This window comes from Microtus oregoni, unplaced genomic scaffold (assembly GCF_018167655.1).
Source record: "Microtus oregoni isolate MIOR12 unplaced genomic scaffold, Mior012 000121F_ref0000216, whole genome shotgun sequence".
NCBI classification, from domain to species: Eukaryota; Metazoa; Chordata; class Mammalia; order Rodentia; family Cricetidae; genus Microtus; species Microtus oregoni.
In genome coordinates this window covers 1209043-1236701 of record NW_024544753.1, presented here as the reverse complement: position 1 = coordinate 1236701, position 27659 = coordinate 1209043, and the positions used below count along the sequence as shown (strand labels likewise).

Below are 27659 nucleotides of genomic sequence, written 5' to 3'. Positions count from 1 at the left end.
TGCTCAATAAAGACAGACTGAAGACCTTTGTTAGGAACACACACACACACACACACACACACACACAAATACACACAACTCTCATGTAACAGACAGACACATGGTATACAGACAGACACACACAGAGAGAGAAGCACAAAAGATAGCTCAGACAACAGACAGACACAGAGACAGACAGACAGGCATAGTCACACACAGGGACAGACACAGACACAGGAACAGAGTCATAAGACAACCCACCGGTAGGCACAAATTTAGACTCGCATAACAGACAGAAAGACGATGGAAGACACAAAGAGCATAGTAGAAAATTCTAATCTGGACTCATTCTCGGTTAAATGACTCCAATGGCAAGTGCTTTTACTTTGTTCCTTAATGTGACACTGATGCATTATGGGTAACTGTAAGTGAATCACTAGTGCTTTTAATTCACATGGGGGCTGTTTATATCTTAGAGGCCAATTATTACATATCCAGAACCTTCCTTTAGAGGATAACAGGCCTAACCAACCATGTATATAATCTGTTTGTTTCCCAAGGTTCATTTGGTAGCCTCAAGAATTAAGAGGGCTACTGTTACTATTACCCTAAGGTGGGCTGGCCACTAGATATATACATTTTTTGAGAGAGAGTTTTATTATGTATCCCTGGTTGGATCTGTAACTTACTATATAGACCAGACTGGCCTCAAACTCAACATAGATCTGTCTACTTCTGTCTCCTAAGTGCTGGGATTAAAAATCACACACCATCATATCTGGCCTAAATCTGATTTTTTGCTTAAGGAGTCAAAAGGCTGTTTAGGCAAGACCATGGGGCTGGTCAGAGCTCACAACAGCACTCATTTCTGACATATAAATGTCAACTACTTTTCTAACAGGAATACTCAAGACTGCTGTTTCAAGTAGAGCACATTTTAACTAACTAAAGGAATGCTGTGCCTCTGGTTCCCAAGTCAAGAGACACATTACTGATGCCTGGGTATCTTTTATTAGCAGATACAGAACAAGTTGTCTCCCAATGACCAGCGATTCATAACCAGCAGAATCCTGTAACTCCGGGGAATTCTGTACGTAGTTTGAGAGCTTCAGATGGTGGATAAGAGACAATGGACTCCTTCACTTAATGACCTAGTGCCCTGTGACAAAAGTAGCTCTAAGTATTATAAAGTGTCCTCGGACAGCTGAGCTTTAGATATGGAGACTTTATGGCCTCTGTTTGACAGGAAATTGAAAAGGACATTATTGTCTTCCTGTGAAGCTTCTGTAAAGGCAACAGAGAAAGATGTCTTCCACCTACTAGAGGACCAAAACATGAGAATGGGAAAATTCAGAAAAGTCTTTTGTCAGTGCCTGCCCAAATACTTGGGGCCTATCTCTAAATCCTTGGATCAGCACTGTCCAAGTCACTTGAGCAGCTACAGCTCAGGAATCCTTAAAGGCGAGAAATGCAAAATAAGGCATAAAGTATATTTTAAAGCCAAAACTGTGAATTGCTCAGTTCTCTCAGGAATTTGAGTCAGCTAGTGTATGGGTTGGGAGCTACAGAATGGACTCTTAACTAAATGAACGGAGACTACAACTTCATCACTGAGGTCAAGGTCCTTGAATTAGGTTCTTTCCCATTGCTATGATAAACTATCATGACAGAAAGCAACTTGGGGAAGAAAAGATTTACTTCGCATTAAGTTCAAGAGGGATATACTCCACGGTGGCAGGGAAGGTATGGCACTAGATAGGCACAGTGACAGGAACAGGAAGCTGGCTGATCACATTTTCATTCACATCCAGGAATCGGAGAAAAAGAACAGGAAGTGTTGTGAGACTTTAAATACTCAAGTCCTACCTCTGGTGACATAATTCCTCCAGCAAGCCTCTACCTTCTATAGCTTCCACACTTTTCCAGTGCAGTGCCACTAGCTAGGGACCAAGTGTTCAAGTACATCAGCCGATGGGGGACATACATCATACAAGCTCTACAGCCTACTCCAACCCACAAATGCTCATGGCCAGCTCATGATGAAAAATGCATTTAACCCAACTTCATGAAGTCCATATACTCCTTAACAATATTAACACTGATCAAGAGTCCAAAGTCTCTTTTGAGACTCAAGGTAGATTGTTAACTCTGAGCCCTCTGCAACTCCCACCCCCAACACACACACATCACTCTCTGAATAAGTTTTAGAGAAAAGGTGGCTTTCATATAACACATCTTAGACCATTTTATCTTTTTATTTTCTTTTACATAAAACATGAACACATGTCTTTATTAGAATGTTCAAGAATATATATATATATATATAGTTGTTGCGTTTGTTTATGCTGCATTTGTTTAATAATTTAAGGATGTGTGTTCAATTATATAAAATGTGTTGCATGTGTTTCACTGTGCCTGCCTAAGGCTTTTGATTGGTCTAATAAAAAACTAAATGGCAAAACCTGGACAGAGAAAGGATAGGCAGGGCTGGCTGACAGGCAAAGAGATTAAATAGGAGGAGAAATCTAGGCTCAGGAAGAAGAATAAGAGAAGAAGAAGAGAATGAGGGACACATCCAGGATAAGAAGCCAAGCATCCCCTAGCCAGCTAGACAAAGAAAAGCACAGAAAGTAGGATATATAAAAGTAAGAAAGGTAATAAGCCCTGAGGCAAAGGGTAGATAAAAAGAAACAGGTTGATTTAAGTTAAAAGAACTAGCAAGAGATGAGCCTAAGATAGGCCAAGCATTCATAACAAATAAGAAGTCTCCATGTCATGATTTTGGAACTTGTTGGTGGCCTGGTACAACATACACAGTTTCATAATGAATGCATGTATATAAATACACATACTTCCAACATACAGTGGCATGGAATATATGTTCTTATTTGGAAAGGGAAGTCATAGTGAATAAAGATTGGGAAAAAAAAGAAAGACTGAAACCCAGCAAGTCAAACACTGACTATCAAATTCTGTAGTTTCTTGGGAGGCAGAGCTACATGGATCTCTGTGAGTTGGAGTCCAGCCTGGTCTACATAGTGAATTCTAGGATAGTCAGAGATACAGAGTAGTGGTGCCCTGTCTAAAATAATGCAAAACAATATTCTTTCCTTCCCATCACTGGAATCCCATGACTTCATCCTTTATATGCAACATTAAATATCCAGGCCCAGTCCTGTCCTGCACAACTTCTGTTGAGGTCTAGCCTGGAGCGTCTTCCTAATCCTACTCTCTGCATACCCTCCCCCTTCCTCAGATCTAGCCTGCGCTCCACACCATCGCCCTGGTGTATTCTGGTGAGCTCCACTTCCACTGTCATCAGCCTCCAGCTCAGGCCAGGACATACATCGTGCACACAATTCCAACCCCTCCCCCAGCTGTGGGAGGCACAGAGGCCCTTATGCTCACAGATAAGCACTGAGGAACCAGGAACGCTGAACACACAGCCCTCAAAGGGACCCCTTTGTCCCTTCAAAGAGAGGGATCCATGAACTGTTTCCCATCCAGAAGCCTGGGAACCAACGTAGTTAACAGCCTGGTGACCTTTGAGCTATCTGTGTATCAAAGACCACACCAGAGCCTCAACCAGACCCTTATCATGAGCTTGTAAATCTATAGAACCCAGGTTTAGGGAAGATGCCACATGTATTTTACAAAAAGTTTTGATGTAGTCATGTCTTATGCTTTATTGTGATCAGGGGATTAAGTTTATCACCAGGAATTTTTTTTTCCACCAAATTGTGCTGCGCTTGAGTGTGCCTAAAGTAAATGACTCAGGGTCAGACAAAAAAAAAACATACTCCTCTAACTAGATCACACTTCCTAATGGTGTAAACATTTATGAACTCATAAATGGACCCTCCATCACCCCAAGTTAAAGAAACATTCTCTTATTGTTATTTATGGATACTTTTCTCTTTCTACATTCACACGAGCCATACGACTAGACCCTATAGTAATCACTTCATTGCTTTTTGCAATCTTCCCAATTCTGTGATGTTAACCCTGTGTGCCTCAGTAATTCTGTTCCTCTAGAGAATCTTGACTAATGCATAGTGCAGGACCTGGGAGGAGCTGGGGAGAGAATGGACTATGATAAAAATATATTATGTGAAATATCAGAGAATAAATAAAACATTAAAATTTATTTACATGCATACAATTTGTATATATGTATATAGTTTTATTTGGGGAAAATTTAGCTATGCAATCAACTTTAGAAAAATATCTTAGTTTCTTTTATGGAGTTGGTATTGCATAAAAGTTAATGGCCATTTTGTTTAGAAATGTTAAGCTTATTTTTTCTATTTATATATGAATAATACACTAGAGTAAATATACAATGTATTATCTACTTTGTTTTTTTTTTATTTTTTTTTAAAGATTTATTTATTATGTATACAGTGCTCTGTCTGCATGTATGCCTGCACTCCAGAAGAGGGCACCAGATCTCATTACAGATGGTTGTGAACCATTATGTGGTTGCTGGGAATTGAACTCAGGACCTCTAGAGGAACAGCCAGTGCTCTTAACCTCTAAGCCATCTCTCTCCAGCTCCTACTTTGTTTTTTTTTAAGAACTAATAAGTATTCTCCAAATGATCCTATAAGGTGATATCTGTTTGTTTATTCCAGCACTATTCACAATAACTAAGACAATGGTATCAATCTAGGTGTTTGGATGAATGTTTAGAGAGAAATGTGATCATGTCTGGATGAATGGATAAAGAAAAACATGATCATATAGATATACTATAAATACATTAGCTGTAAGAGAATGAAACTGGAAAACATTAAGTTTTATTAAACAAATCAGAAACAAGAAGGCAAATATCCTACTGTAGGATGGCCCTCAGTAGAGATTAGGAAGGTAGGCATATGGTTGATAAACACCAGATTTGATAAGTGTGCATTATGTGAATTGTCAAATATCGCATAGAACCCCTATTAATATGTAATATTAATATTGTTGAAATTAGAAAAATCATCTACCAGTTCATAACTTGTGCCTGTTTGTAAATTTCAATGGCTGTTTTACACATGGGCAGATATGGCAGGGAAAAACCTAGAAAAGGAATTCATTACCTAAAAGTAGTCAGGACCTTTTCACTCTGACCAACCTCATAATTAAACATTCAGTTTAAATGCATACACCCTATTGGGTCACAAACCAAACTGCTTGTATTGAATGTATGTTACAATGATATGTCATGGTCATCCTCAAGATTTGATTTTTCTACTTTAAGAGTTTACCTTAGATCTGGAGGAATGGGTCAGTGGTTAAGATTTTTGTTGCTCTTATAAGGAACCAGAGTTCAGTTCCCAGCATCCACGTCAGATACCTTACTGCACTCATGTACACATACACACATGCACACATACACACACACACACAAATAAACTACTTATTTATCTATTTAATTTTTAATCTAATCTACATGGGAAGTAGAAAAAGACAAGATATCCTGAGTAAATTGTGAGTGTGGGGATCATGGGTGAAGGTAGAAGGGGTGGGGGAGGAAGGGAGGGGATTGGAGAAAAATGTATAGCTCAATAAAAACAATAAAACTTATATCTATGGTCCTTCTTTTTTTTGAACAGTTTTTGCTATAAAGACAGTACCAATGTCTGATCTTATGTTTAGAATATTTCAAATATGTAACATAATTTAAGACTCATCAGATGCTATCATATACATTTGCTAGGTAGATGGAGATGTGCTGTGGGATAGTGGTTTTACCCTGTAAAGATTTGTTTCTTGTACTTGCTTAATAAAATGCTGATGGCGAGTTGCTAGGCAGGAAGTAGAGGCAGGGCAATGAGAACAGGAGAATTCTGGGAAGAGAAAAGAGTCAGTCTGCAGTTGTCACCCAGACATAGAAGACACAGAGTGCAGTTGTCACCCAGACATAGAAGACACAGATGACAAGGCCTCGCGGATGAAGGGTACCAATCCTCCTGGCTAACACAGACAAGAATAATGGGTTAAGATGTAGGATGTAAGAATTAGTTAATTAGATGCCTGAGCTACTAGGCCAACCAGTCTACAATTAAAGTAGACCTCTTTGTATTTCTTTGGTACTAAATGGCTGTGGGATCAGGCAGGACGAAAACCTCTGTCAACAAACCAGAGTTACTAGGCCAATCAGTTTATAATTAATGTAGACGTCTGTGTGTTTCTTTGGAACAGAAACCCCAGTCCACAGAGATGGCTGCAACATATTAGATGTTATCTGCAGAAGTCAGTGTAAGAGCATATAGTATCTTCAAGAGGCAGGGAGGCTGGGGTGTGGCTCAACGTAAAGCATTTGCTTAGCATATATGAGGCCATGGTTTCCATCTTCAGCACCACAAAACCAAAGCGTAGGCTGTGAATAGCTACCCCATTTTCCATAAATGGCCAGGTCTTGTACCTTTGCATATGTGTCCCTACCCCCTTCTCAGTTGGCTTTGTTCTGTTAGTCTAACATTTGTCAAACTTTCAGGCTTTGTGTTCTGGAATGACTGCATCTTGGTTTGGGGGCCCGGTTCTGAATTGCAGATCAATTACTATATCTTGTGCAATGCTAAATGGGGTACATAATGTGGTCATGTATGACAAGTTCTGTGTCCAGTACCCCAGGAGCACCATAGGCTTCTGGCCACATGGTATTGTCACCACTTAATCGTATACTCATTAGTCACTGACACTGGGAGCTTAAATGGCTCATTGAGAATGACTGATACAAGTGGAAAGGTAGTTCGTGCAGTCTGTATAATCATTTTCTTATGTTTGTTTGTCTCTGTTATCACTAGAAAACATCCTCTCAAACCCTGAGAGACAATTCCTTTTGCTAACCATGTTTCATTTCTGACAATACCTAGCCAGCCAAACAGACATTTGGGGCTGTGTCTGCTGCTGCTGCTACTGCTACAAACCAGATGCTGGATTGGACCAGACGAAATGAACTTGAGACATGAAAAATGCCAAATTGACTGTCTAGTCACTCCTTCCATGAAGAAGTCATGTATAACCTTCTCCCTTATTACCAACCCCTTGCTCTGTTTTATAACTCATTTTTATTAAATCTATTTGTTTTACATCACAACCACAGCTTCCTCTCCTCCCATTTCCTCCTCCATCTCCCTCCATCCACTCCTCCTCTATTTCTATTCAGAAAAGGACAGGCCTCCCATGAATATCAGCAAAACATGGCATATCAAGATGCAGTAAGATTAAGTACCCCTCTCTGCTTTAAGACTAAGCAAGGTGACCCAGTATGAGGAATAGGGTCCCAAAAGCCAGCCAAAGCATTAGGGACAGTCCCAGCTTCCACTGTTAGGAGTCTTACAAGTAGACCAAGCTACACGACTGTCACATATAAGTAGAGGGTCTACCTCAGTCCCGTGCAGACTCTTCAGTTCAGACTCTGTGAGCTCCTAGGACTCCAGGTTTGTTGTTTCTGTGGGCTTTCTTGTGATATACTTGACCCCCTCTGGCTCCTACAATCCTTCCTCTCTCTACTAAGCTCAGCCTAATGTTTGGCTGTGGGTCACTGCATCTGTTTCCATCAGTTGCTGGATGAAGGCTCTCTGATGACAACTGGGTAGTCACCAATCTATGAGTATAGCAGAATATTGTTTGGCATCATTACACTGACATTTTTTTTTCTCCAATCGTGTGTGGTTCTATCCATCCAGTTTCCGGGTCCTGGTAATTCAGGCAGTGTAGGGAATGGACTTACTTTTGTGGCATGGGTCTCAAGCTGTGCCAGTCATTGGTTGACCACTCCCACAATCTCTGCATCACACTAACCCCAGCACATCCCATAGGCAGTATAGACTGTAGGCCAGAGGTTGTGTGTCCGGCTTGGTGTTCCAGTCCCTCCACTGAAAGTCTTGCCTGGTCACAGGAGATGGCCAGTTCAGGCTACCTATCCACTATTTCTAGGAGTCTTAGCTGGGGTCAACCTTGTAAATTCCTGGGTGTTTCCTTCCAACCCCTTGCTCTTAAAAGGACTTCCGTTCTTTGTTCAGACTAGAAGCTTATCTGTGAGCCAACACTCCTTATTCTCTGTACAAAGAATAGCATTCCCTTCATTGTGATTCTCAATTCTGTTATTGAGTCCATTATTCTGTGAGGAAGACAGAACACAGTTGGAATTAGAAATTACTACCTCTGCTGCACTTTCCCATGGACTGAGATATGCCTCCCTGTTATCTTCCATTTCTTGGCTTTCCTAACCTGTTTTACTGATGTCGTGTGACTGGGCTGGAGGAGCAAGGCAGGCTCTCAGTGGTGCACTTATCCATCTAGTGCTATTATAATTGTGAATTCTCCCCATTTGGAATACCATCAAGAAGCAAGAGAAGTGTTACACATACTTAACACATCTCTTCCTGCAATTCATTTAGCAGCACTTGAACATGCATTGGCCCCAGATGAACTACGCCAAAATTATATCATTCCATTGTATGATCTGAGTCAGTTCCAAATCTAGTTAAAGCCATTTTCCCAATGTGCACATGGGTTTAGCTCAACTCCACAGTAGCTTGTTTCTCAGTTTCCAGAAAAGCTGAGGTTTTGTTGTTGTTAGATTTATTTGTTCTATGTGTATGAGTGTCTTACATGTATGTCTGTGCACCACCACATGGGTGCCTGGTGCCCATGGAAGTCAGAGGAGCAAGCGTCCTCGAACTGGAGTTATTGACAGTTGTGAGAAGTATGGGAGTGCTGGGAACTGAACCCAGGTCCTCTACAAGAACAAGTTTTCTCAACTGCTGAGCCTCTAGCCCCAGAGATGTGTAGTTTTGACAATATGGTTATAAAATCCCCAGCAATCCCTGACTAGAGAGTCCCAATCTTGATCTTGCTTTCTCTTGCGGGGGGGGGGGGGGGGGATCTACGTCCAGTCTGCACTGAAATCAGTGAGTAAGCCTCAGTGCTGCTATCACAGACCTCAGGGAGAGGTTATGCTTCCTCTCAGTTCTTCTCCTATTTGTACACAGTGCATCCAAAGGCTGGCAAGGGATTCCTCTACAGAATCTCTCCGTTTTTTAGCCCTTTTGTGGCCTGACAAGACAGGCTTTTTATCACGCAAAAAATTTCACTATATCGTTGCGCCTCTGCTGCACAGTAGCCAAATGCATAGAACCTTTAATTGGTGTCATTTTCTTCTTCTTTTTAATTATTTATTTATTTATTAAAGATTTCTGCCTCCTCCCCGCCACTGCCTTCCATTTCCCTCTCCCTCCCCCAACCAAGTCCCCCTCCCTCATCAGCCCAAAGAGCAATCAGGGTTCCCTGCCCTGTGGGAAGTCCAAGGACCACCCACCTCCATCCAGGTCTAGGAAGGTGAGCATCCAAACTGTCTAGGCTCCCACAAAGCCAGTATGTGCAGTAGGATCAAAAACCCGTTGCCATTGTTCTTGAGTTCTCAGTAGTCCTCATTGTCTGCTATGTTCAGCAAGTCCGGTTTTATCCCATGCTTTTTCAGACCCAGGCCAGCTGGCCTTGGTGAGTTCCCGATAGAACATCCCCATTGTCTCAGTGTGTGGGTACACCCCTCGTGGTCCTGAGTTCCTTGCTCGTGCTCTCTCTCCTTCTGCTCCTGATTTGGACCTCGAGATTTCAGTCCGGTGCTCCAATGTGGGTCTCTGTCTCTCTCTCCTTACATCGCCTGATGAAGGTTAATATCTAGGAGGATGCCTATGTGTTTTTCTTTGGGTTCTCCTTCTTATTTAGCTTCTCTAGGATCATGAATTATAGGCTCAATGTCCTTTGTTTATGGCTAGAAAACAAATATGAGTGAGTACATCCCATGTTCCTCTTTTTGGGTCTGGCTTACCTCACTCAGGATAGTGTTTTCTATTTCCGTCCATTTGCATGCAAAATTCAAGAAGTTTTATCCCAAGGTACTTTTTCCTAGTCCTGTAGCTAGGCTCCCATTCTGGAAGTTTGTTTCCCCAATGCTAAGTACTTTTCTAGGGGCCATCTCCGGGTCACAAGAGATTTTCTTATCCCTTCTAGTCTGGTGGTGCCAACTAAAAAAACCTATTGCATCAGGCCCTGTATGGCTGTCTTGTCCTTTTTGTTTGTTTTTTGAGGCAGGGCTTCTCTGTGTAGCCCTGGCTGTTCTGGAACTCACTCTGTAGATCAGGCTGGCCTAGAACTCAGAGATCTGCCTGCCTCTGCCTCTTGAGTGCTGGGGTTAAAGGCGTGCGCCACCACCTCCTGGCTTTTCTTGTCCTTTGATACCACATGTTCGCTATTACAAACCCAGGTTGGATCTGTAATGGTGAAATGAGAGTAAGGTCACCACAGTGGTGGGGAGAAGGATCGTCGTTCTCTGAGGCAAGGCAGGGGCTATACATGGAAAATGTGGTCCTCTCCAATTTTAGACTCCTGTCTCTCCAGCTAAGTTGAGGGTAATGGACTTTGAATGAATAAATGTTCCTTTATACTTCACTCCCCCCACTACTCTTTAGTCCCCCCTACAAGATATTAGAGTCAAGAACGCATGAGTGTCTCCATGAATATGTAACCACAGTGATCTTGGGCTCTGAGCACTACGCAACTATGTTCTTTCTGTCAAGCAATGAGCTTGGAAGCCATGCATAGTGACATATGCCTGTAATTCTACTCGGGAAACTAAAGCCGAAGATTGTGAGTTGAAGAACAGCTGGGTTACACAGCAAGACTTACCGAAAAGAAAAATATAAGCCTTGAGTACAGCTCCCTTCTTTAGCAGGGGCTAGGAGCCTGCAGAGATTCCCTCTTCCACTTCCTGCAGTTCCTGGGCAGCTCAGGGGTGGGGGAGGCAGCAAAGGCAGATGAGCTGCTGTCTGTGTTGAGGGGATTGGTTGTGTCAAGTGTGGATGCCTTGGGCTCTCCTGATGTGGCTGGTTGCTGGTCCCTCATCCCCCTCCATCTCTCCCTGTGCAGAGTCAGAGGGTTAGGGCAGCAGAGGGAAGGGGAAGGGCCAGCAGCACTACCACCCCTGCCGCCTTTGAGGACCACTACCTACTCAGCCAGGGAGTCCACGGCTGACTGAGAGCTGAGGCTAGCGTGCAGTGTTGAGTCTGAGGCCTGAAATCCTACCTTGGGAAAGTACTCCATCTTCTTTCTTGCCCTCAGTCACTCTGTGACTCCAGTGCTAGAGCCTACTTTTTCCTTCCTCAGAGATGGAAGGACAGTAGGCAGGAGTCTCTGCCGTGGCACTCTGATATTCTTTCATATAAGCAAAGTCTTAAATTGTAGGTGTTTGAAGTGGGGCTCCTTATGAAGCTCAGACTGGCCTCAAACCTATATACCACATATCTATCTAACTTTATTTAAGCCAAGTCGTAGTTGAATAGCATCCTTCCTAAATATGAACTGATGGGAGGCCTTTGAGGTGCATGGAACAAAACCATTTCCCCTTGCTTTCCTGACTCTCCTGAGAGGCTGTGCAGGAGATACTTGTTTCTCTCCTGGTTCTGATAAGGTGTGGAGCGTCTGGCATTACCTTCTTCAGAACTGTAATGAAGAATACTGGGTAGCTGAAGTATGGAATTGCCTCCTCCGTCCTGGGGTATGCCATGGTTTGTGTTGTCACAATGTGACCTCCTTTGTGGTGATGTCATTCTTCTTAATGTATGAGACAAGAGCTGTAGGGAATCGGCATGTTTTATTATGCTGCCATTTATTGTCCGTATAAATAATAAACAGCTTGAATCTGAAATGGCTTATTGTTCTGAAGATAAACATATATTATTGTGTTCTGTCTTCAGCACAATAATTTTAGCAGTATTCCCCACAGACCTTAGAAATGCCCCCCAAACAGCCCAGTCACAAACTGGCCCCTCAGCTAGCTCCCCTCTAGATCTTTTGTCTGGAACCACTCACTTCCCTGGAAGGACTCAGTGCCCGTCCATTGTCCCAGCCTCTCCCGAGGCCTCACAGGCATGGCCTGGAATTTAGTAGTAATTCTGTGCTCAGCAGATCCACGCACTCTCCACATCCACACCTCTCTTTTGCTTTCTTTCTGTCCCACTCTGATACATAGCTCTATGGAATATATCCCTATTCGGAATGCATTCTGCCTTTTCTATATCTCAGCCAGGTTGCTGCAGAGAAAGGAAGAAAACAGCTAAGCAAATTCTTGACTACTGAGTCTGAAAAGCCTTGATCCTCAGTGGGCATTCCCCCATACAGCCAGACATTTTTCCTTGAAGATTGGATTAACTAACTTTCTTCAGTTTAAGAAGGGAGATACAGATTTAAACCATATTTTAGCAAAGAATCCAAGAACCATTTAGATTTAGAAAAAGGATAGGAAGTAGAGACATAAACTAAAATAATTTAATCCTTACTAATTTTCAGTGTATTGCTTCTGGAAAAGATGAAAGAGCAATAATTTGACATATTTTACCACTTGAATGAATCCCCAAAAGGTCGCAATTTATGGAACAACAGGTTTGAATATCTCAGTTATTAGACAGCATAAGAAAAGTATCCTCAAAAATGAGCAACAAATGAGGTAAGTTCAAATAATTAAGCATTTATTTCCTCACTAACTTTGTTCCAGGATGAAGATAAATTATATCCACAGAAATAAATGGTATCAGCACCCAAATGTTAGCTAATCCAAAAATAAAAGAGTATTTGACAGATAATGAAGAGAAGTATAAGTCAATGATAACTGAACCAGAACTGACATGTTATATTTAACACCCAAATACACCTCTTATAATTCAGAAGCAAAACAATGTCATACTATAAATCTTAATGGGCTAGGGATTTGAATGGACATTTATCCAGAGAGACATAGGAATGACCCACAGATATGTAAAGAGATGCTCAAAATCACCACAGAGAAATATAAATGAAAACCACAATTGCCTCACATTTTTCAGGATAGCCATTACCCCCAAATTCAAAGTCTGGGATCCTAGTTGTACCCTTTTTGGTGGGGATACAAAATTTTGTGGAATTCGTCTCTCTGTTCCCTCACTGCATACATAGCTGACCAGGACCTCAAACTCCTGCTGCCACCTAGAGCTGCTTTCATAGCTCTGATGGCCTGTAAGTCAAAAGAAACCCTTCATCCTTTAAGTTGCTTTGGACAAGTATACTTTCACAGCAAGCAGAAAAGTACTCACAACTAAAGGGAGATATGTACCAACCTAGGGGAAATACTACGACTATTGTGCTCAATTAAATTATTCAGGGGGGGCACCACATGTGGCAGAGACCGAGGTGGCAGTAACTGAGAGCATAATCCTGATTCCCAGCACTCCCCTTCCATGACACCCTCCATTTGGGTTACCCAAGTCCTTTGCTATTTGCAAGACACATACATCATCTCAGCTGGTCTCCCTCCTTCTGGAACTCTCCTTATACCCGACTCACTTGCCATCAGGGGCTCTATCGTCACCACACATGTTGTAGTCCTAGGTAGGCTCCAGTACTCTCAATCTGTGCCACCCTTCATTTGGGTGGTCAAAAGAAGAAAGATGGCTTTAACGGAAAGGAAATAAAAAGTCAAACAGTAAACTAACTTGAAAGCACAAATTCCAATACAAAATTTAAAACACAAACACACAACCAAAGAAATATATCACCTTCCAAAAATGCAAATCTCATGGTAATGACCCCTAATCTTAATTAATTCAAAAAGCATGAACATAACCATAGTCAGACAAAAAAGAAAAAGAGATGAATGAAATAAGGAAGTCAATCTAAGATTGATCCCAGCACAGTGACAGTGATTTCAGTAATCCTGTCTCAACAGTAGGTAGATAATCCAGAAATATGCAAGCACCCTAGAATTAAAATGCATCACAAATAAAGTGGACTTAACAGTTATCTATAGAAAATTTCACCCAAGTATTGAAGTGCTTCTCACTAGCCCATGGACCTGTCTCCAAAATAGACCAAATATTTAGAACATAAAGCAACAAATATAGGAAAATTGTAATCACATCTTCCATTCTAACTGATCACAATTGAATAGAGCTGAATTTCAATAACAACAAGATCTACAGAGAGAAGACAAACTCATGCAAACTAAACAACACACTACTGAATAATAACTGGGTCAATAATCAAATTAAGAATTTTATAAGAATTGAAAGAATGAAAATTCAACATACCAAAATCACAATGAAAACACTGCTATAAACTTTTCTCATATGACTAAGTTCCTGCTTCAAAACGATTCAAGGATCTTAGATAAATAAATAAATAATGCACCCGAGGCCTTGGAAAAATAAGAGAAAACAATGCTCCCCAAAGTAGATAGGAACAGATAACCAAAATAAAAGTTGAAATTAATTTTAAAAAAAGTACAAGGAATCAATTGAATAGAGTTCATTCTTTGAAAATATTAACAAGTTTGTCAAACCTTTAACCAAATTAGTCAAAAGAAAGAGGAAGAGGATCCAAATTTATAACATTAAAGACAAACAGAGAGGTATCGCAACAGACAGTGTAGATATTAAAAGAATCATAAGGACACACTTTAAAATCTATGTTCTACCAAAACAAACTGGAAAATATAAAAGAAACGAATAAACTTCTAGATTTATCTGGCCAATCAAAGCTAAATCAAGATGAAATAAATAATTTGAATAGGCCTATAACACCCAATGTAATAGAAAAAGTAATTTAAAAGTTTCTAACAAAAACAAGTCACAGGGCCAGATAGATCCAGCACAGAATTCTACCAGACCTTCAGAGAACACTAATACTCCGTAAATTATTCCACAAAATAGAAAAAATATAACATTTCTAAATTATTTTATGAAGCCAGTTTCACCATGATGCCAAAACAAGACAAAGACCCAACACAAAGGAGAAATTATAAGTCAGTATCTCTGATAAATACGAATGAAAATGTTCTTAATTAATTACTTACAAACCCAATTCAAGAACACATGAGAAAATAATTCATCATGATTGCCCTATCTACTGTTCTATTACTGTGAACAGATACTATAACCAAAGGAACTTATAGAAGAAAGCACTGAATTGGGGCCTTGCTTACATTTCAGAGAGTCAATCCATGGCCATCATGGAGGGGAGCATGACAGCAGGCAGACATGGCAATGGGGCAGTAGTCAAGAGCTTACATCCTCATCCTCAAACTCAAGTATGAGAGAAAGACTGGGCATGGCCTGGACTTTTGAATCCTCAAAGCCTATACTCATTGACGTACTTGCTCCAACAAGGCCACACGTACTCCAATGGGGACACACTTCTTAATCCTTCCTAAATTGGGAACCAATTATTTAAACATATGAACCTATGAGGGTCATTCTCATTCAGACCACTATAATGATCAAGTCAACTTCATCCCAGAGATGTAGGCATGATTCAACATACATAAATTAACAAAGATAATCCACCATATAAATAGAGTTAGGCACAGAAACCATATGATCGTCTCATTAGAACAGAGGAGGCTTTTGACAAAAATCTAACCTCCCTTAGTGATAAATGTCCTATAGACTCTAGGAACACAATGGATGTATCTCCACATAATAAAGGTAACATACAGCAAGACTACAGCTAACATCTTGTTAAATGGAGAAAAGCTCAAAAAGTATTTCCACTAAAATCAGGAACAACACAAATATCTCCATCCACTATTTCCTCTTTTGTTTAATATAGTGCTTGAAGTCTTAGAGTAACAAGAAAAGAGAAAGGGGATACAAATATGAAAGGGAGAAACCAAAGTATTCTACCTTGCCAATATGATTCTATACTGGTATATTGTTTGTGTTTTAATAGATAAACCTTGCCTGCCATTCTAGTCAGCCATACAGGCCAGGGAGTGATGGCACACACATTTAAACACAGGACTCAGGAGACAGAGGCAGATGGATCCCTATTATTTCAAGGGCATTCTGGGCTACACAAGATCAGTCTAGAAGCAGATCCAGGTGGTGGTGGCTCACACCTTTAGTCCCAGTATCCCAGGTCTAGGGAAGTGCTACTTCCCAGTTTCTTTTCTATCAGGTCTAGTGTGGTCGGATTTATATTGAGGTGTTTAATCCATTTGGACTTGAGTTTTGTACATGGGGATAGTTTGAAGTCTATTTTGTTAGATATTAGGATAGCTACACCTGCTTGTTTCTTGGATTCATTTGATTGGAAAATCTTTTCCCATCCCTTTACTCTGAGGTAACATCTGTCTTTGAGGTTGAAGTGTGTTTCTTGTATACAAGCAGAAGGATGGATCCAGTTTTCATATTCATTCCTTAGTGTGTGACTTTTTATAGGTGAATTGAGTCCATTAATATTAATATTAATGACCAGTGATTGTTTTTTAATTTTTTAAAAAAATACCAATCCAAATTCCCACTACCTCTCCTCCTCACATTCCCTCCACACACCTTCCCATCCCATCCCCTCTAATCCTAAGAAAGGGTAAGGCACTTTGCTTTATGGAAGGTCCAAGGCCCTCCCTATTACATCTAGGCTGAGCAAGCTATACATCCAAAGAGAATAGGATCCCAAAAAGCCAGTACAAGCAGTAGGGATAAATCCCGGTGCCACTGCCAGTGGCCCCTCAGTCTGCTCCAGCCATATAACTGTCAACCACATTCAGAGGAACTAGTTTGACCCTATGCTTGTTCCTTCTCAGTCCAGCTGGAGCTGGTGAGCTCCCATTAGCTCAGGTAAACTGTTTCAGTGGATGAACCCTTCATGATCTTGACCTCTTTGCTCATATTCTCATTTTTTCTACTCTTCAATGGGGCCTTGGGAGCTCAGTTCAGTGCTCCGATGTGGGTCTCTGCCACTGTTTCCATCTGTTGTGGGACGAAAGTTCTATGGTGATATTTTTTTTTAATTTTTTTTTATTGAGAAAAGGAAAAAAAACAAGTTTCCGCCTTCTCCCAGCCTCCCATTTCCCTCCCCCTCCTCCCACCCTTCTCCCCCTCCTCCCACCCTTCTCCCCCTCCCCCTACTCCTCTCCTCCTCCCTCTCCAGTCCAAAGAGCAGTCAGGGTTCCCTGCCCTGTGGTAAGTCCAAGGTCCTCCCACCTCCGTCCGTATCTAGGAAGGTGAACATCCAAACTGGCTAGGCTCCCACAAAGCCAGCACATTAAGTAGGATCAAAACCCCGTGCCATTGTCCTTGGCTTCTCTATGGTGATATTTATGATAACCATCAGTCTGACTACAGGGCAAGGCCAGTTATGGCATTCTCTCCTCTATTGCTTAGGGTCTTAGCTGAGGTCATCTTTGTGGCTTCCTGGGGATTTTCTAGAGCCAGGTTTCTTGCTTTCCCCATAATGGCTTCCTCAATCAAGATATCTCTTCCCTTGCTCTCATATCTGTCCTTCCTCCATCTCAACTATCCTATGACCGATGATTGTTAATTATTGTTATTTTTTTGGTGGTACTGTTTGGGTGTTTCCCTTCTTTGGGGTTTGTTGGTGTGACACTATCTGTTGCCTATTTTTTTGGCAGGGTGCAGTTAGCTTCCTTGGGTTGGAGCTTTCATTCTAGTACTTTCTCTAAGGCTGGGTTTGTGTGTAGTTATTATTTAAACTTGACTTTGTCACCGAATGTCATGTTTTCTCTATCGATTGTGACTGAAAGCTTTTCTTGGTATGCTAGTCTGGGCTTGGATCTGTGGTCTCTTAGTGTCTGTAACACATCTGTCCAGGACCTTCTGGCTTTCATGGTGTAATTCTGATACGTCTTCCTTTATATGTTACTTAGAATTATCCTTTTCAGCTCTTAATATTCTTTCTTTATTCTGTATGTTTTGTGTTTTATTACATAGCGAGGAAACGTTTTTTATCCAACCTATTTGGTGTTCTGTATACTTCTTGTACCTTCACAGACATATCCCTCTTTAGGTTGGGAAAGTATTTTTTATGGTTTTGTTAAATATATTTTCTGTGTCTTTTAGTTGGAGTTCTTCTTCTTCTACCCCTATTATTCTTAGGTTTGGTCTTTTCTTGATGCTTCAGATTTCCTGGAATTTTTTTTTTTCGAGACAGGGTTTCTCCTTAGCTTTTTGGTTCCTGTCCTGGAACTAGCTCTTCTAGACCAGGCTGGCCTCGAACTCACAGAGATCTGCCTGCTTCTGCCTCCCAAGTGCTGGGATTAAAGGCCTGCGCCACCACTGCCCGGCCTTCTTGGATATTTTGTGTTAAGAATTTGTTGAATTAAAAAAAAAGGTGGGGCAGTGGCGGTGCATGGTTTTAGTCCCAGCATACAGGAAGTGGAGGCTGGCAGTTCTCTGTTACTTCAAGGCCAGCCTGGTCTACAAGAGCTAGTTCCAGGACAACTAGGGCTGTTACACAGAGAAATTCTGTTTTGAAAAACCAAAAAGAAGAAGAAGAAGAAGAAGAAGAAGAAGAAGAAGAAGAAGAAGAAGAAGGTAAGAGAGGGTACCAGGGTTTTGCCCTCATATGGAGAGCCTAGAGAGTGGGGTGCCCAGCTCGCTGACTGATCACTTGTCTCTTGGTCCGCTGTGTGCCTAACAGCTTTTTCTTTTAAAGGAATAACTTTTATAAGATTAATACACATACACACACACATTCTAAATTTTTGTCATGGTATTAATGGTCATATAGAGTACGAACTAGTTCTAGGAAAAGGTTTCTTCTACCTTCCTATACATGATTTCTAATTAGAGTCTCCATCAGTTTTCTGCAGAGAACCATAAGCATGTCTAACGGCAACTTTGAAGTCTGCACAATGATGATTCCTCCAGGACAGTGATAATGCCACTAAGCTGAAAAATACCACCTAAAGTTTGGTTTTTGGACTATAAATTTCTCAGAACAATTTCGAAGTGGCTAGCTGAGATAATCCAGAATCCCAGTCCACTCTAGCCAGGACTTGAGACAAGCCTTTTACCTCCCCATTACATAGAGACTGGACAACAAATGATACAGCTACCTCTCACAGGACCTAAAAATTAACTCAAATTTTCCTTTATAGTATCCCCTAAAGATACCATCACGACCAACCAGCAAGAATTAAATTTAAGTATATGATGCCCACATTTCCCAAGAGGTGGGGTGGGTAGTTTTTGGTCATTCAATAGGTAATGGATATGTGCCATTGTTTAGAGGGATTGGTTACAAGTTGTTATTGATTACGGGAAGGAAAGTTAACAAAGAATTGGATTCAAGGTTCTTGTTTTGAAAAGAAAAAAGGAGACTATAGATATGATAGGATAAAAGGGCACATTATTGAATCCAAGTTTTGCCAGCACAATTTGTTGAAGATGCTCTCTTTTTTTCCATTGTATACTTTTAGCTCCTTTATCAAAAATCAGGTGTTCATAGGTTTGTGGGTTAAAGTCAGGGTCTTCTATTCGATTTCATTGGTCGACTTCTCTGTTTTTATGCCAATACCAAGATGTTTTCAATACTGTAGCTCTGGAATAGAGTTTGAGGTCAGGGATGGTAATGCCTCCAGAATATCCTTTATTGTATAAGATTGTTTTGGCTATCCTGGGATTTTTGTTTTTCCATATAAAGTTGATTATTGTCTTCTCCGGTTCTGTGAAGAATTTTGATGAGATTCTGATGGGGATTGCATTGAATCTATAGATTGCTTTTGGTAGAATTGCCATTTTTACTATATTGATCCTCCCAATCCAGAGCAGACCTGAGACAGCAAACTCCAGAGGAGCAGATATAGGGGAGCAATCAATCAGTAAGTGGGCCAGAGTCAGAGGTCAGAGATTGCTGTGGGTCGGGCATAAATCATGGACCTTCGAGAGAGTCGACCTGAGCTAGGACCCCTGTCGGTCTGGACATTAGTCTAGGACCTCCCAGGGAATAGGCAAGAACCAGAGAATTTTGCTGGTCCAGGCATGAGTCTGGGACCTCTGAGGGAGTAGGCCTGAGCCAGGTCTTCTGCAGGTCCAGGCACACCCGAGTCTGGGAACTCTGAAGGAATAGATCAGAGCCAGAGTCCTTTATAGGACCAACCACAAGCCTCTGCAGGAGTGGGTCCAGACCAGAGACATTTAGAAAAAAAGGTTTAAGCCTACAACCTAGGCTAGAGCAGGCCTGAGACAGCAAATTCCACAGGACCAGAGCAAAGCCCAGGGACACTGAGCTATCTCCAGGAACATTGAGTGACCAATGCGGTAACGAGAACCGTGGCACTGACTGTACCATGAGGAACAATCATCTGAGCCTTGAATTCAATGGCACCTAGAAAATTAATCACCAGAACCACAGACAGCCCCAACGACACCAATTAGAGGAAATGATGAGTATACAAAATAAGAACACACGTAACACCACAAAGATCAATATGACACCAGTAAAATCTAGTGGCCCTACAACAGCAAGACTGGAACAACCAAATATAGATGAAGCAGAAGAAAATAACTTAAAAAATAACTTTAGGAGAATGTTTAAAACTCTTAAAGAGGAAATGAGAAATTCCCTCAAAGAAATGGAGGAAAAGACAAACAAAAAATTGGAAGACATGAGCAAATCCATTAACGAAAACCAAGAAAAACAATCAAACACATAAAAGAAGATATTCAAGACTTGAAAACTGAAATAAATACAGTAAAGAAAACACAAACCAAGGGAATTATAGAAACAGAAATCATGAGAAAATGATCAAGAACCACAAAGGCAAGCATAAACAGCAGAATACAAGAGGTGGAAGAGAGAATCTCAAGCATGGAAGAGACAATAGAGGAAATAGACTCATCAAAGAAAACATTAAATCTAACAAAAGCTTAAACCAAAATAACCAGGAAATATGGGACACAATGATAAGGCCAAATCTAAGAATAATAGGTATAGAAAAAGGAGAAGTTCAACTCAAAAGCACAGAAAATATATTTAACAAAATCATAGAAATCTTTCCCAACCTATAGAAAGATATTCCTATGAAGATACAAGAAGCTTACAGAACACCAAATAGACTGGATCCAAAAAAAACTTTACATAAGTGACCCCAAAAATTCTACCAAGGAACTTCTACATCTCATTACCACTTTAAGTGATGTAGCAGGATACAAGATTAACTCAAAAAAATCAGTAGCCTTCCTTTACACAGATGATAAAAGGGCTGGGAATGAAATCAGAGAAACAACACCCTTCACAATAGCCCACAAATAGCATAACATATCTCGGAGTAACTCTAACCAAACAAGTGGAAGGCTTGTATGAAAGGAACTTTAAATCTTTGAAGAAAAAAAGTGAAGAAGACACCAAAAAGTGGAACAATCTCCCATGCTCTTGGGTAGATATGATTTAACATAGCAAAAATGACAATGTTATTTAAAGCAATCTACAGATTCAATGCAATGCCCATCAAAATCTTAGCAAAATACTCCACAGAACTTGAGAGAACTTCATATAGAAAAGCAAAAACAATCATGTATAATTAAAGAACTTCTGGAGGCATCAAAATCCCTGACATAAAAATCGAATACAGAACTACAGTACTGAAAACAGGCTGGTATTGGCATAAGAACAGAGAGGAGGACCAATGGAACTGAATTGAAGACACAGATATTAATCCATAAATGATTTTTGACAAAGAAGATTAAAGTATAAAATTGAAAAAGAAAGCATATTCAACAAATATTGCTAGCAGACCATGTACAAGAATGAAAATAGATCTATATCACAATGCACAAAACGCAAGTCCAAATGGATCAAAGACCTCCACATAAAACCAACCATACTGAACATCAAAGACAGAAGTATTCTTGAACACATTAGCACAGGAGATCACTTCCTAAATATGAGCCCAGAATCACAGACACTGAGAGAAACAATTAATAAATGGGACCTCCTAAAACAGAGAAGCTTCTGTAAAGAAAAGGAAATGGTCAACAAGACGAAACAGCAGCCTACTGAATAGGAAAAGATCTTCAGCACCCCCACATTGGACAGATGACTGATGACCAAAATATACAAAGAATTTTAAAAAGTGGTCAGCAAAGGAACAAATAATCCAATAAAAATGGGGTACAGGACTAAACAGAGAAATCTCAACAGAGGAATCTAAAATGTTTGAAAGACACTTAAGAAAATGCTGAACATCTTTAGCCATCAGAGAAATGCCAATCAAAACAACTCTGAGATTACAGCGTATACCTGTCAGAAGGGCCAAATGAAAAACACTGTTGACAACTTATGCTGGAAAAGATATGGGGTAAAGGGAACACTCCTACATTGCTGGTGGAAATGCAAGCTGTACAGCCCCTTTGGATGTCAGTGTGGTGATTTCTCAGAAAAATTAGGAAACAACCTTCCTCAAGACCCAGTAATACCACTTTTGGGTCTATATCCAAAGGATGCTCAATCATACCACAAGGATATGTGCTCAACTGTGTTCATAGCAGCATTGATGGTCATAACCAGAACCCTGAAGCAACCTAAAACCACCTCTACCAAAGAATGGATAAAAAAGTTGTGGTAAATTTATGCAATGGAGTACTACACAGTAGAAAAAAAAATAACATCTTGAAATTTGCGGGCAAATAGATGGATCAAGAAAAACCATATTCTGTGACGTAATCCAGGTCCATAAAGACAAATATAATGTGTACTCACTAATAACTGGCTGTTAGACATAAAGCAAAGAAAAATCAGCCTACATTCCACAACCCCAGAGAACATAGACAACAAAGAGGACCTTTAGGGAGACATAACTTAGAACTACATATGAAGAAGGAAAGAAAAAGATCTCCTGAGTAAATTGGGAGCATGGAGGTCATGGGGAAGGGTAGAAGAGGAGAAGGGAGAAATGGAGAGGAGCAGAAAAAGAAGTATAACTCAACAAAAACAATAAAAAGAAAAAAGAAAGCAGAGATCTAAGAGCAAAACATAAATGAATCTGACAGAAAGAAAACACCAACCAATAGTTCATGTCAGTGCAGCTCATTTCCCACAGGGAAAAAAAAAGAGAATGGAAATAGTTGGCTTGTACACAATTTGAGATTTGAAACTAGCAGGAAGTTACGTAGGGTATGTAGAGTTTCCTTGACTTTAGTAGAATTCTTGCATTTGTCCTAGCATTTATTTTAGCGATGTAAGGCATAAGAAGAACAGTGCACAGACAAGGAAGCAAGAATCATCTGTGGTGTACAAAGGGAACAAACGCTCGTAAGTCTACAGAGCAATGCCGTCCGTGTGTTCATCACAGTGCCCATTATAATGAAAATGACTGGCACCATTCAAGACTGCACTTCTCTCTATCTGGTCATTCACTCTGAGTGTCACCACGTTAGTATTAGGTCATCATACATGCCTCCGTTTTAAAATGTGAGGACAGAGGATGCTACTCCACCTTGATTTTCACAAGGAAGCACTCCTAGGTTTGAGAATGTTTGTTTTACATGGTTTCTATTTGCAGTGGGTGTTTTTCAGGCAGGCGATATCAGCAGTGAATAGAAACCTCCACATCTCAGCAACTCTGACGTGACGGAACTGTAGTTACCATCAAGAACTGAGGCCTCATTCACACGATGGGAGATGGAAAAGGCCCATTATGCTCAAGTGATTTATTTGAAGGACCAAGAGTTGTGTTGAGAGGCAGAATGAAATTCTTCCCCATTTTCAGGTACTTCAGAATTCGTAGGACACTTTCTGAAACTATTTGTTAAATGCACAGTTTAAAAACTATCCAGTTACATAACTCCAAGCACTCCCTTGATTTCTGTGACTCTTTTCCAAATCCTGTCGCTGCTTACTAAAGTCCTTGAGCTAAAACATGAAGTCCACTGGGAATGTACTGGCATCTCCTCCACTCTGCCCTTTGCACAATAGCCTCTTTGAGAAGATTGCCCATGGCCACTACTTTTCAATACATTGTAATTTAGCATCGCTATCTCTTTCTCTTTGGTTGAAACACTGCAAAGTACAGCTAAGCCATGAAGCTCTCTAACAAATAATAACCCCAAACCCAAGGGGAAACTTCAAATAGTAAGTGGCGGTTAAGCATATGATGTACATTGAAGAAACACGATAGAGAGTTTCCAGGTACTTACTACACTCCTCGGGGCTTAACTCGGGATGCCAGAATTTAGGGAATGTTAATCCTGCACCATAGAGATTTTTCAAGGAAAAAAAGTATAGCTCCAGGTCTAAGTGGGTAACCCTCAAGATCTGAGACTGTATGTGTTTCTTTATGCATTCCAGGCAGGATATATGGGGAACACACAGGCACACACAGGCACATGGGGAAGTGAGGGAGAGAGAGACACACAGAGAAACAGAGAGGGAGAGAGAGAGACAGAGAGTGTCAGAGACAAGAGACAGATACAATGCAAGACAAATAGACACACACACAGTGAGAGAGTGGGGAGAAAGAGAGGAGAGAAAGAGGAGAGAGAGAGAGAGAGAGAGAGAGAGAGAGAGAGAGAGAGAGAAAGAAAGAGAAAAGCAGAGAATGCTCCAGAATAGTGAGGGGAGTGTCTCAGTGTTCCACAGCAGGGACAACACTGTATCAAACAAGGAGGGCTGGGCTATTCACTCCCCTCCACTGCATCTCCTGCCATTCTGCTCTTGTTCCTTACACACAGCAGTTGGTTGAGGGCTGTGGTCGCAGGAGCTCTTCTCTCTGCCTTTGTCCCCAGCCAGTCGCTGTCATGAGCAGCAACTCACCCTCTGCACCCAAAGGAAATGACAGCAAGAGGCTCAAAAGGGATAGCAGGAGTGTTGTGGGCCCGTCCAGAGTGATCCACATCCACAGGCTGCCAAGCAGTGTCACCGAAAGAGAAGTTCTCTGTCTGGCGTTGCCGTTCGGGAAGGTGTCCAATCTACTGTTTCTGAAGAGCAAGAACCAGGCTTTCATGGAGATGAGCACGGAGGAGGCCGCCAACACCATGGTCAGCTACTACACCTGGGTGTCTCCTGTGCTGCGTGGGCAGCCTGTCCACGTGCAGTTCTCCCGCTACAAAGAACTCAAGGTGAGCAGATCCCACGAGCAGGCCAGTGCTCCCGGGCAGGCAGGTGCCTCCAGCCAGGAGGGGGAACCCAAGCAGGGGAGTGCCTCTATCCAGGACGGGGAACCCAGGCAGGGGACTACCTCCAGCCAGGAGGGTGAACCCAGGCAGAAGAGTGCCTCCAAATGGTCCTGGGCCTCCAGCAGGGCAGGTGCCACCAGCAAGGCCCTTGCTTCTAGCTTTGTGGTTGTCCCCAGCCAGGAGAGCGACCACACTCAGGTGGATTCCCAGGCAGGCTGCGCAGGTGCCTCCAGCCAGGTCTGTGCCCAGCCAGGCCTGCCAGCTGAGAACTCAGATCGGGCAGCAGATTTGCCCTCGGCTGCCCCTGCCGCTGATGTGGACACGGGGACAGTGGTGGCCACGCACAGCCCAGTGCTCAGGATCCTCGTGGAGAACTACTTCTATCATGTGACCTTGGACGTGCTGCACCAGCTCTTCTCCAGGTTTGGCACAGTTCTGAAAATCATCATATACAGTAAGAATAGCCGGTTCCAGGTGCTGTTACAGTATGCTGACGCACTGAGTGCCCAGCGTGCCAAGCTGTTCTTGGATGGGCAGAACATCTACGACGCCTGCTGCACACTGCACATTGCCTTCTCTGGGCTCACTGACCTCACAGTCATGTACAACAACGACAGGAGCCGTGACTACACGCGCCCAGACTTGCCCTCGGGCGACAGCCAACCCTTGCCAGCCCAGAACATGGCCACAGCGTTCGATGCACCTGTCGTGGTCCCAGCTTCTCCATATGCAAGCACTGGGTTACTGCAAACATTTGCAATTCCCCAAACTGCAGGCTTTGCCATCCCAGAAGTGGGTACGGTCCTGGCACCCCTGGCCATACCAGAAGTGGCTGTGGCAGCAGCGGCAGCTGGAGCAGAGAGCCCAGTCATCAGCTCAGGCTCCCCAGGTGTGGCAAACGCTGTCCTTCTGGTTGCCAACCTCAACCCTGAGAAAGTCACACCCCAAAGCCTCTTTATTCTGTTTGGTGCCTATGGCAATGTGCACCGGGTGAAGATCCTGTACAGTAACAAGGAGAACGCGCTAGTGCAGATGGCTGATGGCGGCCAGGCTGAGCTGGCCCTGAGGCACCTGAATGGGCACAAACTGTATGGCAAGACTCTCTGCATCATGCCATCGAAGCACCAGAGCGTGAAGCTGCCCCAGGAGGGCAAGGAAGACCAGGGCCTCACTAAAGACTATGCCAAATCCCCGCTGCACCGCTTTAAGAAGCCCGGATCCAAGAACTTCCAGAACATCTTCCCACCCTCTGCCACCCTGCACCTCTCCAACCTACCCAGCTCGGTCTTGGAGGAAGACCTCAAGAAACTCTTCTCCAGCAGCGGGGGTTCTGTCAAGGCCTTCAAGTTCTTCCCAAAGGACCGCAAGATGGCACTGATCCGGATGGGCTCAGTAGAGGAGGCCATCCAGGCTCTGGTCGAGCTGCATGGTCACACCCTAGGCCCGAACCACCACCTGCGAGTCTCCTTCTCCAGGATCACCATCTAGAGGACCGTGCCAGGCCCAATGCAGACAGCTTCCTCCACCAGAGAGAAGGAGAATTTAATGGCGGCTGCAGTGAACTGAACAGAACAGAGAGTGGCTGCTGTCTGAGGGAGAGAGAGAGATCAGTGGCTTCCTTGATGTTAAAAGGACTGACTGTAGTCACCTTGCTGGCAGTGGGAGAGGGAACCTCAAGCAGCCCTGTTATCCCTAGGAAGGGCAGGGTGCTGCCCCCTGGAGCTCCAGACACTTGGCCACAGCAGGTGCTCTGGACTGTACATCTGGCACTTTCCCACCCTTGAGACCTGCCTGCCCCCACCTGGGCTACTGTTGAGCTTTGGGGGTGAAGCGGCCTCCAGAGACTCAATGCGTTTGAACTCGTGAACACCAGTTGGTGGCATTCTATTGAAAGGCTGTGGAGACTTTAGGAGATGGAACCTTCCCGGAGGAGGAGAGTCACCTGGAAGGGTGAGGAGGCTTTGGAGCCCTGCCCCATTTCCTGTGCTTGCTCTGCTGCTTCCTGACTACCAGTGAGATGCCAACAGCCAGCCTCCTGCTCTTTGATCCTGCTCCTGTTGCTGACACCTTCCCTTCTCCACCAAGGTGGGATGTGCCCTCCCCACTTCCTCCTTTATATTGGGAGGAGAGGGTTATTTGTTCTTCAGCAATGAGAACAGTAACAAGGGAGAGTGAGATGTGGGATGGGCCAGGCCATTGCTGGGAAGAACCCGGCCATGTGGTATGTAGGGCTTCTAGGTGGTCTGGGGGCAGGAACTTGGGAGAGTTCAGAACTTGGCCCTGGGAAGGGCCTAGAATGCTGAAGGGAGAGCTTCATGGGCCCTCCTGGTAGGGGTTTGGAAGACCAGGACGCTGGGAGAAATCCAGGCAGTCGAGGAGGCCCGGCTTGTGAGGTTTCAGAGGGAACTAAGACTCCTTTTGGGAGGCCATTTGTGTGAAATTCTGGCCAAGAGCCTAGCTGCATTTTGCTTGTGTCCTGGGAACGTGAGGGATGCAGAATTCAAAAGCAGTGGGCTACTTTGTTTCTTGGGAGAACCTTAGGGACAGGATAGCACTCAGGCTGTGTGGAGGTCACTATCAAAGCTCTCACCCAAGCCTGCAGAGAGAGCAAGGAGTGGAGCAGAAAGGTGTGAAAACCATAGACTGTCAAGGAGAGAAAAGAGGTCAAAGTTACAGCCAAACACAGCTAGCTGTCCCTGGGAATGGAATTAGCCCCAACACAGAGAGGCCTCCTGGTCT

At 42.6% G+C, this 27659-nt stretch overlaps 1 protein-coding gene across 1 annotated transcript; it reads left to right on the top strand.

Annotated features, from left to right (window-relative positions):
* The first annotated feature begins 24542 nt into the window (after positions 1–24542).
* Positions 24543–26408, top strand: LOC121444373 (polypyrimidine tract-binding protein 1-like). Its single transcript, XM_041646185.1, has 2 exons — positions 24543–24906; positions 25174–26408. Exons 1-2 carry the CDS (start codon positions 24543–24545, stop codon positions 26406–26408), a joined length of 1599 nt encoding a protein of 532 aa, XP_041502119.1.
* Positions 26409–27659: the final 1251 nt, after the last annotated feature.